This window comes from Aquila chrysaetos, chromosome 12 (genome assembly GCF_900496995.4).
Source record: "Aquila chrysaetos chrysaetos chromosome 12, bAquChr1.4, whole genome shotgun sequence".
In the NCBI taxonomy this organism is placed as follows: Eukaryota; Metazoa; Chordata; class Aves; order Accipitriformes; family Accipitridae; genus Aquila; species Aquila chrysaetos.
In genome coordinates, this window is record NC_044015.1 from 31,193,368 (window position 1) to 31,205,746 (window position 12,379).

Here is a 12,379-nt window from a genome sequence, read left to right on the forward strand (position 1 = left end):
AGCTGGTGCGCTCCGGGTTGCTGATTGCCTCACCGACAGCACCGGCACGGGGGGACGCGGCCTCACGGGCGCTGTTACGTGAAGCGAGTGGTATGGGGGCACCGGGGCTCAGCCACCCCGGCCCAGCTCCCCGACTGGCACAAGCACCCGTTGCGACGGCACCTTTGCTCGCCGACGTGCTCGGCGTCCGTCATGGCGAGTGCTGCGCCCGGCTCACCAGCCGGCCTGCTCTCAGCTCTAAGCCCACACCAGACCTCCCCGGCATGCTCCCGCTCGCGTCCACACAATCTGACGTGCGACCCGGCCGTTGCCCCTGCCCCACTCGGGGCAGGGTGCCGGCGGACCCCCGGCTCTGCGAACTACAGCCCTGTTCCCCGCTCGCAGGGCACCGCTGCCCCACTCACGTCGTGGGGACGGGCAGGAGGGACGCCGGGCTTTGCGATTCACACCGGTACCCCTGCCCCTTCTCCCGGCGTGGGGCAGGGCGCGGGGACCCCCGCCACGCCGCCCCGGCCCGGCCGCGCGGGCAGGCGGCGGAGCGCCGTCGGGCCAGGGGCGGCCGGCGACCCCGCCCGCCGGGGCAGCCCCAGGAACGGGGGCGTGGCTCGGGCGACAGGGAAGCCAATGGGAGGCGGCGGCGGTGAATATCAATGTCGCCGGGCCAATAGGGGCGCAGCCATGCTGTTAACAGCTTAGGGGCGCGGGGCGGCGCAGAGGCAGCGCTGCCGCCGCCGCGGGGAGCGGAGCGGTGCCGGGCTCCGCGCACCGCGCTCCCCCAGCCCGCCCCGGCCCCGGTTCCCCCGCCCGGCCCGCCATGGCGGTGGCCGTGGACGAGAGCACACTGCCCTCCATCTCCACTTTCGCGAACCTGCTGCCGCTGGAGGAGCGGCCCGCCGACATGCTCCACGTAAGCGCCGGGGACCGGGGAGGGGGGCGGCGAGGGGGTTACGGGGCAGAGCGTCCCGGGCTGGGGCTCAGCCCGGCTGGGGGGGGGGGGGGGGGGCGGCGGCCCCCCCTCCCGCCGTCGGAGGGCGCCCCGGGGGCGGCGCAGCCGGCGCGGTGCCGACCCGTCGGACGGGTTGGGGGGAGCCGCCGCCCGGAGCGAGAGGCGCGGACCGCGGTGCCCGAGCGGCGGGCGCCGCCGCAGCCGTCGCCCCGCCGGTGCTGACGCCCCTCTTCCCCGCAGAGGATGCTGCAGCAGGACGGCGCCGCCGCCGTCAAGCGGGAGGAGGACGACCTGGGCAAGTTCGTGGACTTGGACTTCATCCTGGCGCACACCAGCAGCGGCGGGCAGGGGCCGCCCGGCCCCGGCCCCAACTACCCCCTGCCCGAGACCCCCGAGAGCTGCGGCACCACCTACGACAGCGACGGCTCCTACCCCACGCCGGGCAAGTTCCCGGCGCCTTACCCCGAGGGCCAGGGCCACAGCTACGTGGCCGAGCTGCTCACCCCGGACCTGCCCGGCCCCTGCGACCTGCAACGGAGGGAGTACACGGAGCTGCGGGTGCCCGGCGGCCCCCACCACCCCCATCACCACCCGCCCCTGCACCCGGCCCTGGCCCGCCCGCTGCCCCTGGACCCCGCGCAGCCCTTCGGGCCCCGCATCAAGAAGGAGCCGCCGGAGGAGCGCGCCTGCATGCTGGGGCTGCCCGCCGCCGCCGAGTACCTGGGGCCGGGCGGCGGCGAGCACAAGCCACGCGTGGCGCCGGGTCCCGGGCCGGGACCGGTGCCGGGGCCGCCGCTGCCCTACCCGGGCTTCGCCCACGGCCGCCTGGGGCCCCCCGAGGAGCCGCTGCCCGGCGCCGACCCTCACCTCCTGGCCGACCTGCCGCCCCACTACGCCGTGGCCCCGCACCGCTACGCGCCCCACTTCGCCCCCCAGCCGCCGCCGCCGCAGTTTCATGGACACTTCAGTGTTTTCAGGGAGCCCCTGAAGGGGCCGGGGCCGGGCCCGGCGGGGCTGCCCGGGCTGCTGGTCACGCCGCCCAACTCGCCGGTGCTGGAGTACTTCCCGGCCGGGGCCCCCCCCCGAGGACTGCAAGCCCAAGCGCGGCCGCCGCTCGTGGGCGCGCAAGCGGACGGCCACGCACAACTGTGAATACCCGGGCTGCGGCAAGACCTACACCAAGAGCTCCCACCTCAAGGCGCACATGCGGACCCACACGGGTAAGGGCGCCTCGGGGGTGGGGGGGGCGGCCACGCGGGGGGATGCGCAGAGGGTCCCGGGTGGGGGGCCGGGGCGCACGGTGAGACCCGCGAGCCCGCTCCAGCGTGGTTGCCGGCCGGGGGTGTGGAGAGGCACCGGGCGTGCGTGGAGAAGACCCCGGGCAGTCCGGGGGCGCAACGGAGGGTCCCTGTGGTGGGGTTGGGCGGGGGCACCCGGAGGGACCCTGCAGCCGGCATGGGGCTGCACGGAGGGGTCCTGCGTGTGGGGCAGGGTGCAGCGGGGATGCCCCCGGGAGTGCTCAGAAGGACCCCCGTGGTGGGGCCGGGCAGGGGCACACCGGGACCAGGGCACACACCGAGACCACCCCTGTGACACCCCTGCTTGCTGGCCTCGGGCCCCAGGGGTGCCTGAAGAGGCAGGGCCTTGGGGACACATGGAGAAGCCCCTCACCTGGGCTGGGGCCGAACAGAGCGGGGAGACTGACGGGCGTGTATGGTGAGACCCCCCGGCAGAGCTGGGACAGGGCACGTGTTGCAGCCCCACAGCAGGGACGAACAGGGGAGCACCCACACTTTGAAGTGGGGCAGGGTGCTGCAGGGGGGCAGGGGTGCCCAAATGATGAGCCCGGTGCAGGGCACAGGGACAGCGGAGCACATGGGGAAGGGCAGGAAGGTGGGGGACAAAAGGAAAAGTGGGGCAGGCAGAGGTGCGCGGAGGGGCGAGTACACAGCAGGGCTCCCCTCTCCTAAGGGTGGGGGTCAGGGATCCCCCTCAAAAAGAGGGGTGTTGGGTGGGGGAGCACAGGGGTGAAGGCGTAGGGAGGATGGGGACCTCCAAGCCCACTGACACTCCCTCTCCTCCACAGGCGAGAAGCCTTACCACTGCACCTGGGAAGGCTGTGGCTGGAAATTTGCCCGCTCCGACGAGCTGACCCGCCACTACCGCAAGCACACAGGGCACCGGCCCTTCCAGTGCCACCTCTGTGAGCGGGCTTTCTCCCGCTCCGACCACCTCGCCCTCCACATGAAGCGGCACATGTGAGCAGTGGGCTGCGGCCGGACTCGATGTCCCCGGAGCCAGCTCACAGTGTAAATAGCGTTGGGTTGGGGATGGCACTGGGGAGCAGCCTGGCCTCCCAGCCCTCTCCGCTTGTAGTTGATAACTAGTTTTCTCCTCCTGCCCCCGCTGTGAGAGCTGGGCCCAGCCGAGTGTGGGGAAGGGCTGCTTTGGGGCGTAGATGGGGAGCAAAGCTGCAAGAAGTGTCTCCAGCTCCTGCCCAGGCATCACCACTCAGCTCCCTGTGCCTGGAGAGTCCCCCCCAGCCAGGTATCTGGTGAGTGGGGGGGGGCTGGTGCAGCAGGGATCTGTCCCCAGAGCTTGTATTTGGTATCGGCTTGACCTTCTCCCCGCAAATCCTAGCACCCCCCTGGCTCCAGGGACTGGTGGTGGCTGACTCTGGCCAGGCTTCGGCCGGAGACACGTGCCCGCTGGGTGCGTGGGTCGTGGTGCTGGGAAATGGGTTGCTGGCCTTCTCGGTTGTGGCCATCGGAACAAACCTCCTGACCCAAAAGCCCAGAGTGGATGGGGCAAGGGTGGGACCTGACCTTGTCTTGTGGCTATAAAGGTTGGCAGGGGTTGGCAGCGCAGCATCACCTTGCACAGGGAGCGGGGATGCTCCCGTTGCCAGCTTGGGACCCCGCCGGGCAGTCCGGTCCTGGCCGTTCCCACAGTTTTCCGCTCAGGAGCCTAAAATGGCTCTCCTGGCTCTCATCTGCTTTCATTTGTCTTGTTCTTCCCCCCAGGATGACACCAGGTACTGCTGCAGCTGCCTTCCCCATGCTGCTTTTTTTAAATTTAGTGTGTAAAGGACAGTGAGTCCAGCTATGAATGCCCAGGTCTCTGCTATACTTGAAACTTTCGTAGAGGGAAAAAAAGAGAAAACTCAAAAGAAAATGAGTCTTTTTATGTGCAGCTTCTGCAAAGCAAGTTGTAAATTAAACAAAGCAGTAATATATAATGTTTCTGTTTTTTAATATATTTTTTTTCTTCCAGCTGGGAACACAGATGAGTCTCGGCTTTGGGAAGTGCACTGTTCCCGTCTGTGTATATTGTTAATTAACATTTCTCTGCTTGGGCACGTTAGGTCTCTCGCACTCCGAAATGTTACTTTTCTTTATATGCAAACTGTTGAAATATTGTGATCTGCTGTATAATAAATAAACAAGATGTAAACATGAAAGAGCCAGGAGAGTTTACTTTAAAGCTTTCTTCTAAGAGGAGAGGGTGAGGCTGGGCTCGCTTGTCAGTAAATATTTACATCGATGTTCATTTCTGCTTAAGTTAGCTGTGGAGGATCGATGGGGAACGCCCAAGCCTCGGCATCCGAGCAGCATCTCCTGTGCAACAGCTCTTGAGTCACCCCACTTCCCTGTGCCTCAGTTTCCCTAATCTGCAGATGGGGCAATTGCGGCACCGGGATGGCGTGACTGGTCCTGCGGTGAGTCATCCCCGAGGGGAACGGCAGCCGAAACCGTACCGGGAGCCTCGCTGGTCCCGTCTTCTTCCTAAGCGGTCCTGTCCCACTGGCCCCTGCAGTGGGAGCTCTGCAGCCAGCCTTGTGGTCACAACCAGGAGGTCACTGGCAGCTGTTGGATCCTGTGTGCTGTCCCTGCTGTCCTCCTGGGGGGTGGCCCAGCAGCTTGGCGGGGTTCAGGTGCTGAGGTTTCCCTGCGTTAATAGGTGGTGACTCAGCACAAGCGTGCTGGCAGGTCCCGAGCTCAGCAAGCAGGTCTGGCTCCATCCCTCCCTCCCACGGCTGATTACCCGTGATGCACGCATCCCTCTGAAGGCTGGGGCTTGTCTGGACCTGACACTGTGCTGGCAGCACAGGGAGCACACCGTATGGGCTGTGCGGTGCCCTGGCCTGTGGTGGTGGTGGCTTCCTCCTCCTGTGCTCCCTGCCGCAGCCTCAGGTGGCTGGCCAGGGCTGGGGGGATGCCCTGGGGCTCCTCGCCCCGCAAGTGGAAATGGGATGTGGCTGTGCTGCTGACATGGGCTGGGCTGATCCCGCTCCTTCCCTGTTTTCCTGCTTGCAGCTGCAGAGAGTGGAGCTGGAAAAAGAGATGGGAATGGTAGAGCGGGGCTGATGTCCCCTTGAGGGGTGGCTCAGAGTCCTGGGGCCAGCAGTCAGCCTTGGGGTCTGCCCTGAGCAGGTACAAAAGCATGGGTCTCTCCAGGCAGGGTGGCGGCAGCAGCTTGGGACATCATGTCCTGCCTGCAGGCCCAGGCATGGGACCATGGGACTGCATCCACAGGTGTCACAGATCCACCAGGCTCAATCACTTGTCCTTTCCACAGCTGCCTCCACCCTCTGCTTGCCCCACTTTCTGAGAGGTGCCTGGGTGGGGTGACTATGCTGGGACACAAGTGACCTGTGATGGGGTACTGGGGGTGTCTCGCTCCTGGGACACCTGGTACCCAAGGGTGAGGGTCCGACACTGGCGGGGTGGCTGGAGCAAAACTGCTGCCTCTTCCCTGGAGACTTGTTCAAAACGTCACATGGAGGGAGAGGGAGAGGGAAAGGTGTGGGCTGTTTGAATTAGCGATGAGTCAGGCTGGCAAAGCCAGATGGGGAGAGAGTGCGTGCCTGCGTGTTTGTGTGCGTATAAGTAATCTCTGGCTTTGTGTTTTTATTATGATTATTATTTTTATTTCCAGGGGAACGATGAATTTCTCCAACCATCCTGTCCCACTGGAAAGGCTGGCTCTGCTGTCCTGTCCTCCCTAAGCATCCTGGGAGCCGGAGTGACAGTCCGCAGCTGTTTTGAGGTTCAGCTCTGAGATCAGAGCACAAACCAGTTCTTCCTTGCCTTTCATCATCGCTGTGCCAGGGCGGGAGCAAGGTCCGGCTCTGCTGCTGCTGGCTTACACGGAGGCGAGAGCAGAGGAAGGCGTTTTGGCTCCTTCTCTGGGCAGAGCTGCTCCAGGTTTTCTCCCCTGGGCCTGGGGCAAGGCACTCCTTCGGGCACACGATGGGGCATGGCGGTCGCATGGACTGGCATGGCTGGGAACCTCACCTGGGGGAGGAGCAGCTGTAGTGGAAAAGGCAATTACAGTTAATTTGTTGTTAATAAAAAACACCCTCTTCCAATTGCCTGGGCCAAGACGCACTCTCCATTGGAGGAGGGAGCTCAGTCCTGTCCCCAGCAAAACCTGCTCTGCGAAGCGATGAGGGCAGCAAGAAAACACCCTCGGCAGCATGAGGAAGGCAGGACTGGGGTGCAATCCCTGCCTGCGGTCTGTGTGCCTGTGGTCAGCTGGAAAGCCCTTTGCCCTGGCCTGGCAGGGGCATGCAGGGACCCCAAAACACAGCAGTCAACCAGGTGGGACCCTGCTTTGCAGGAGATGTGGCTGTGCCGGAGAGGAGAGGGGGATGGTCGGGAGAAGCCAGGCTGGTGCCTGAAGAGCTGATTTACCCTCATAAAACCCCTGGGTCTGTGGCTGGCACAGCCTGGGGCAGGTCCTGGTGTCCTGGCTCACATGCTGGCCTGCTGCAGGGATGGTGCAGAGGGAAAGCTGGCTGGCAGGGCAATGCCACAGTGCCCGCGCCGCTGTGCCCACACGAAGCCGTGCAGACCCTGCTCTGGGCCGTATCTCCCCCCGCCAGCCTGGCCTTCCTTTCCCCCTTTGGCCACCTCCTGGCAAAAAGGCTCCTGGGAGCCATGGTGGTGGGTGATGCAGAGCACCCTGGCCCCCCTGCAAACCTTAAGGTGCAGCCCCGTGGCTTTGGGGCACGGCCCAACCAGCACAGCGGGCAGGCAAGCGGGGAAGGGAAGGAGGGAGGCATGGAGAAACACCTCCCAGCAGAGGAGTGAGTCATGGCCGCAGCGCGGCCTGGCACCCTGCAGTCACCTGCCGGCAGGAGCGGTGCCCTGGGGGTTTCATAGCTGGGGGCGGGAGGTGTGAAAGAGCAGCTCCGGTGGGTTTCTGTCCTCCCGGGATGACCCATCTGGTGGGGATTCCCCCGTGCTGCAGCCAACAGGTCGCACAGAGCTGGCCCAGGGTTGCGGGGCGGTGGGGTGAAGGGGCGTCGCAGGTCTGGCAGGGCTCCTTGCCCGAGGCTCGACCACGGTTGCTGCTGTGCTCAGGGACAGCACGGAGCTGGGGAGGTGGTGAGGGTGCTAGAGGTGGGACGCAGCCTGGGTGCTCCGGGGTGGGAGGGATGGTTTGGGGGTGCTTGGAGGGGCTGACACAGACCTTTCCTCGCCACAACGTGAGGTGGGAGCTGGGGTGCCCAGGGCCGAGGTGTCCCTGCTGAAGGATGCTCCCAGGGCTGGTGTCCCCCCTCCCAGCGGGGTAGTCAGAAGTGTCCCATCCCTGCCACGAGGGGAAGGTCCACCAGACTTCCCCTGCGTCCCTGCCACTTGGGGTGGGCCAGGCGCCGTGATAACGGGGCTGTGGCTGTCACCGCACCCTTGGGAAACATTTGGCTTCAGGCACCTGAACCCATGGGGAAGCGATAACTCCCCAGCTCGCTCACCCTGCCTGGACCCACACCTGGCACTATCGTGCCTTAGACACACACTGAGAGTTTTTCCACTGCCGGGCCTCAGATAACCTCCTCCCGCCCCACTGGCCGCGGTGTTTGCACTTGTCCTCCTCCGCTGGTGCCAGGCCGGGAGACACGCACACCTTAAGCCCTGGGCTGGAGGCACGCACACCTCTGGCCCAGGGCCACCTTTGGCCATGCCTGGTAGCCGAGGCACGGGCAAAAGGCATGAGGCATGAAGCCTCACGGCATCAGGCACATCCTTCCCCCAGGACCCCGGGGTGGGCAGGCAGCTACCCTGGAGGGGGCCAGCGCTGCCTTCCTGCCAGGGCTAAATGTGGGGGGACATCCCTCCCCCAGCTGCTGGGTGGCAGTGAGGTTGCCCAGGCTTGGTACCCTGTGACCGCAGGACAGCAGGAGGTAGGTGATGGAGTTGCAGTGACAGGACAGTGATGCTGGCTGTTGCTGTCCCCCCCACCAAAACCCTGGGGTGCAGAAGGACTGAGTTCCCCGGCGTTGCTGTCTTACCCTGACCCGCTCCATTCCCTGGGCTCTCCCTTTTGCCCTGGTGAGGCAGGACCTCAGTGCTCTGGGGAGGTGACAGAGCTGGGCACGTGTCCCTGTGCAGGACTCTCAAGGATGGACCAGGTGTTTGCGGGCTGACCGAGGTCTCCAGCTGTACCCCTTTGCTCTTTGAAGGCTGTGCAAGCTCTGGGATGCAGGGGCTGCAGCCCAGAAACAGTATCTCTGGGTCCCTTTGAAGGCAGTGCTAATTGCTCCACTGCTGATCAGGTTAGCAGAAGCACCCAACTAATGTGTTTCACTTGCAGGTCCATACAGCTCCTGGTGGGATGCAGGGACACCCACGCACACAGAGGTGGGGGGGAGGCAGGCTGTGAACAACGCAACCCAGCTGCCCACAATCTCCACCTTTCATGAGGTTAAAAAGCTGCTACCCTGGGGAGAGGAGCTCGAAGTGTGCTGTGGACTTTGTTGAAGAGGAGTGAGTTAATCACCCTGCACTGGGGCAGAGCTTGGGCTGAATCCTGCTGGGATAGGGCTGGAAGCTGGGCTTAAGTAGGTCAGGCCTAAAAGTGGGGGATATAATCAAAACCCAAGGACACTGAATGGCCACTTGTCTCTGGATTTTATTGTGGGACTGGTTGTGTTTTCTATAAATGCTGTTTAACAACATGAACAGACTGTGAACGACCCACTAGCAAGGGGCAAAAAGAGAGGTCCTCTTTCTCTGGTCTTACAAAGCTCTCTCTGGAGCAGCAGTGCCAGGCTTGCCAGGCAGGCAGAGCAGGGGTGAGACTGTGAAGGCAGCACTGGGAAAGCTCTGTCTCCCTCTGCAGACCCGCTTTGGGGAGCGTGGACCCCACCTCCAGGCCAGCTCTGGTAAGAGAGCAAGGAAAGTTGGTAGAAATGATTAGGAATGGCCACATGCGCTGAGGGGGGGAGGACTTGGGTGGACATGGCAGAGCTGAGAGCAAATGGGCAGGACAGGAGAAACCTCGGGATCAGCTCCGTCCTTGTGGGAGGAAGGGCCAAGATGCTAAGAGCCATGCCTGGCAGCGTGGGAGGGTTCAGATAAGGGGTGACAAACAGATGACACTCTGGGGCTGTTACCAGCTCCCGCTGGGGCACACTGGTGCTGGCTGGCCCCTGTGCCAGTCCCTGTGGGAAGGAATTGCCAGCTGGATGGGAACAGCAGCAACTCCAGCACGGCCTGGCTGGTGTTGAGGGGCTGCATGCCGGTGTCACCCCGGCACAGCGGGGTTCAGCTCATCTCAGGGCTGCTGCACAGCGGAGGAGATCCCCTGAGGGACACCCCCTCTCCTGGGGTATCTGAGGTGGCTGGCAGATCCATGTGGATCTCTGTGCCCCATGTTGAAACCTTCTGCTTCTGACAAACTTCTGCCAGGCAGCCTTGCTCCTGCCTCAATGCAGCGGGAAGGTGATTTCTCGAAGTCCTTCCCGGCCCCACACTGCTGTTTCCTCCCCCTTCCCCGTTCCCCCCTCTCTTTCCTCCCACAGGGAAGAGGAAACAGGACAGTCCCATTAATAAAACTTTCACTCCTGGCTGCCTGCAGCCTCAGGTAAGCACTGCAGCTCTGGAGCGCTTCGGGAGGGTTTTCACACCAAGCGCGAAGGCGAGCATAGGCTTTGTAAAACGAAGCTGGGACGGGCAGCCCGAACGTGCAGCGCCTGCCCTGGCAGGCGGCCATCTGGCACGGCTGGCTCACCGCTGGCGAGGCCGACACGGGCTGGCGGGGAGAGCGGGAGGGTGCGACAGCTGCGAGTGAGCGCCTCGGGACCCAGCGAGGAGACAGGAAAACTCCTTACGAGCTCTGCAGGAAACTGGGGTCAGCCCCAAGACCCCCGGGGAGAGCAGGGGACTGTCCTGGGCTGGGCAGTGGGGGCGGCCGAAGCAGCCCCCACAGCCCCGGCGTCCCCGGCCGAAGCAGAGCCCAGTGACCCATCACAAAGGCCCCGGGAGAACGGGCACCCCTGCCTCGTCACCTCGGGCAACCCGGGGGCGAGGGTGGGAGCACCCTGGAAGGCCCTGCAGCCCCCTTCTCCCGCACACGGCGCGACCCCCGGCCGCGGGCCGGGCTGAGGTGGGGGGTAGCCCCGGGCCGGGCTCGGAGACACCCGTCGGGCCCGGGCCGAGCACGGCTGTGCTGCCACCTCCTGGCGCGGGAGCGAGTCCCGCCTAGCAGCGCGCTCTCCGCCCTGAGCGGGGAAGGAGGTACGTCGGCCCCAAGCGGGTGCGGGTGCGGGTGCCGCCGCTGAGGCCGCGGCGGAGGCAGCGCCGGGCCCGGGGCGGCCGCGACTCGCCGGCAGCGGGACGCGAACCCGCCGTTACCACCTCTCCCCGCCGCCTCCTGTGGTGCGTCCCGCAAAGGGCTCCGGGCGCTTCCGGGCGCCTCTTGGCGGGAGCGGAAGTGGCGCTGCCCGGGTCCCTGTGTGGGTCGCACCGTCCCGGTGGCTGCGGAGCCGGCGCCGGTGGGTGAGCGCGGGACCGGCTCGGCTCGGCGCTGCTGCGTCCCCGCGGCGGCGCCTCGTCCCGCCCGCCCTCCCGCGGGCTTCCCGGGGCCCCGCCGCGGGGCTTCGGGCCGCGGGCTCGGCGTGCGTGGCCCCCGGGACCGGCCGGGTACAAGGCCCCGTTGTTAGGCCTGGGGGGGATGGGGAGGCGGCTGCGGGGGGTGTGTATGTATATGTAGGTATATGTCTGTGTGTGTGTGTATATATATATATATATGCGTGTATGCATGTAGATACATGCGTGTGCGTATATATATGTACACATATGCGTGTTTGTGCGTGTATGGGATAGCCCCCGCGGGAGGTGCACGTTAACCCCGGCCCCCCTCGTTTCCCCACCCCCCCAGAGCTGGAGGGGACGGACAGGCCAGCGGCAGAGAAGGCCAGCAGGCAGGCGGAGAGATGGCGACGGGCGCAGACGTGCGGGACATCCTGGAGCTGGGCGGTGTAGAGTCGGAGAACACGGGCACCATCAACAAAAAGGATATCATCAACTCGGATAAGGTGAACTGCGATGCTCTAAAGGGCCACTGCTTGTTTTCTAGGCACTGACTGACCTTGCATGTGGTGTCTGGGGTGAATATTGGAAAAAAGATAGAATAAAGCATGTTCCTACTATAGTCCATTTATTTTTGGGCTTCCTAGGAGTATCTGGAGATGCCTGGAGGGCCCCACTCCTGGGTTCCTGGATTCTTAGTTAACTGTGCTGTGGCATTTGGGGTGGTATTTAAGCTGGAGCTGTGTAAGTGACGTCCTGGTGAGCTGAGCCTGGCCCCAGGACGTTTTTAGCTGTCTCTAAAATTCCCGTTATGTGGAGTAAGTGTGAGGTGTGTTTACCATCTAGCCCCCAAGCAGATGGAAATAATATAATACAGTCCTGTTTTAGAAGGAAAAAACATCTGACTTGATTGAACGGTAAATGTCTTCAAACCATGGGAGCAGTCCCCATGCGGGGAAGGTGTGTGGCTGGGGTTTGGGAGAACTGGGATGTGTTGCCTGTGGGAATGTGGGCAAGTTGGTAAGCTCTGTTAAGGATGTATGCCATCATATCCCGCGTTCTGTATTGTAATACGCTACGGTATGTTGTTGCCTTCTGTATTTTAAATTCGGGCAAGCTCTTGGCTGTCCCATGCTTTGCAAGGTGTTGGGAAGATCGATTCACGAGTAGTTTTGAGATGCGGAGGTGCTTGGAAATGAGCTGGGGGAGGTGAAATCCCCAGGAGCTGTCTGGTACAGAGATGGTCTGATTTGGAGTAAAGCCTGTGGATTTGTTTTAAAGAAAACCAAACACCAAACCAAAACCAAACATATGCAACCTCCCCTTTCCTGAAAGTACTTCCTGACTGTCGTTGCCGCCACTGAAATGTTTGTCTCTGAAGAGAAGCACAGTGGTTTCATGACTGCCTTGCTGGGGATAGGACACATAGTATAATTGGTGTAATGGAAAACTGATGAGTTTCAGTAATTTAAAGGCTGAAATGTTAAAATCACCAGTTATTGGCTGTGTTGGTGAATAGTGTGTCCGGTGTGCAGTTTGTTGGCTGGATTCAGCCTGCAATGTTGTGCTGCTGAATGTTTGGAGTTGCGAGTCCTTTGATTTAGATGCGTTTGTC

At 63.2% G+C, this 12,379-nt stretch overlaps 2 protein-coding genes across 5 annotated transcripts in view; both read left to right on the forward strand.

The window, feature by feature from the left end:
• Positions 1 to 713: 713 nt before the first annotated feature.
• On the forward strand, positions 714 to 4,406 carry LOC115349564 (Krueppel-like factor 2). The gene is given in 4 exon segments (XM_030034016.2): positions 714 to 907; positions 1,187 to 2,023; positions 2,025 to 2,166; positions 3,033 to 4,406. Coding segments are annotated over 4 exon segments (1,248 nt in total). The 5' UTR covers positions 714 to 814; the 3' UTR covers positions 3,209 to 4,406.
• A 6,226-nt stretch (positions 4,407 to 10,632) lies between these two features.
• Positions 10,633 to 12,379, forward strand: part of DMAP1 (DNA methyltransferase 1 associated protein 1) — a 36,229-nt gene continuing 34,482 nt past the window's right edge. The window contains exons 1-2 of one of the 4 annotated variants that reach the window (XM_030034015.2): positions 10,633 to 10,727; positions 11,114 to 11,270. In XM_030034015.2, coding sequence (XP_029889875.1) covers positions 11,169 to 11,270 — 102 coding nt within the window. In that variant the 5' untranslated portion in view covers positions 10,633 to 10,727; positions 11,114 to 11,168. Of the gene's footprint in view, positions 10,732 to 10,859; positions 10,876 to 11,113; positions 11,271 to 12,379 lie in introns of those variants that run through there. The other 3 variants (XM_030034012.2, XM_030034013.2, XM_030034014.2) reach the window with 3 other exon arrangements.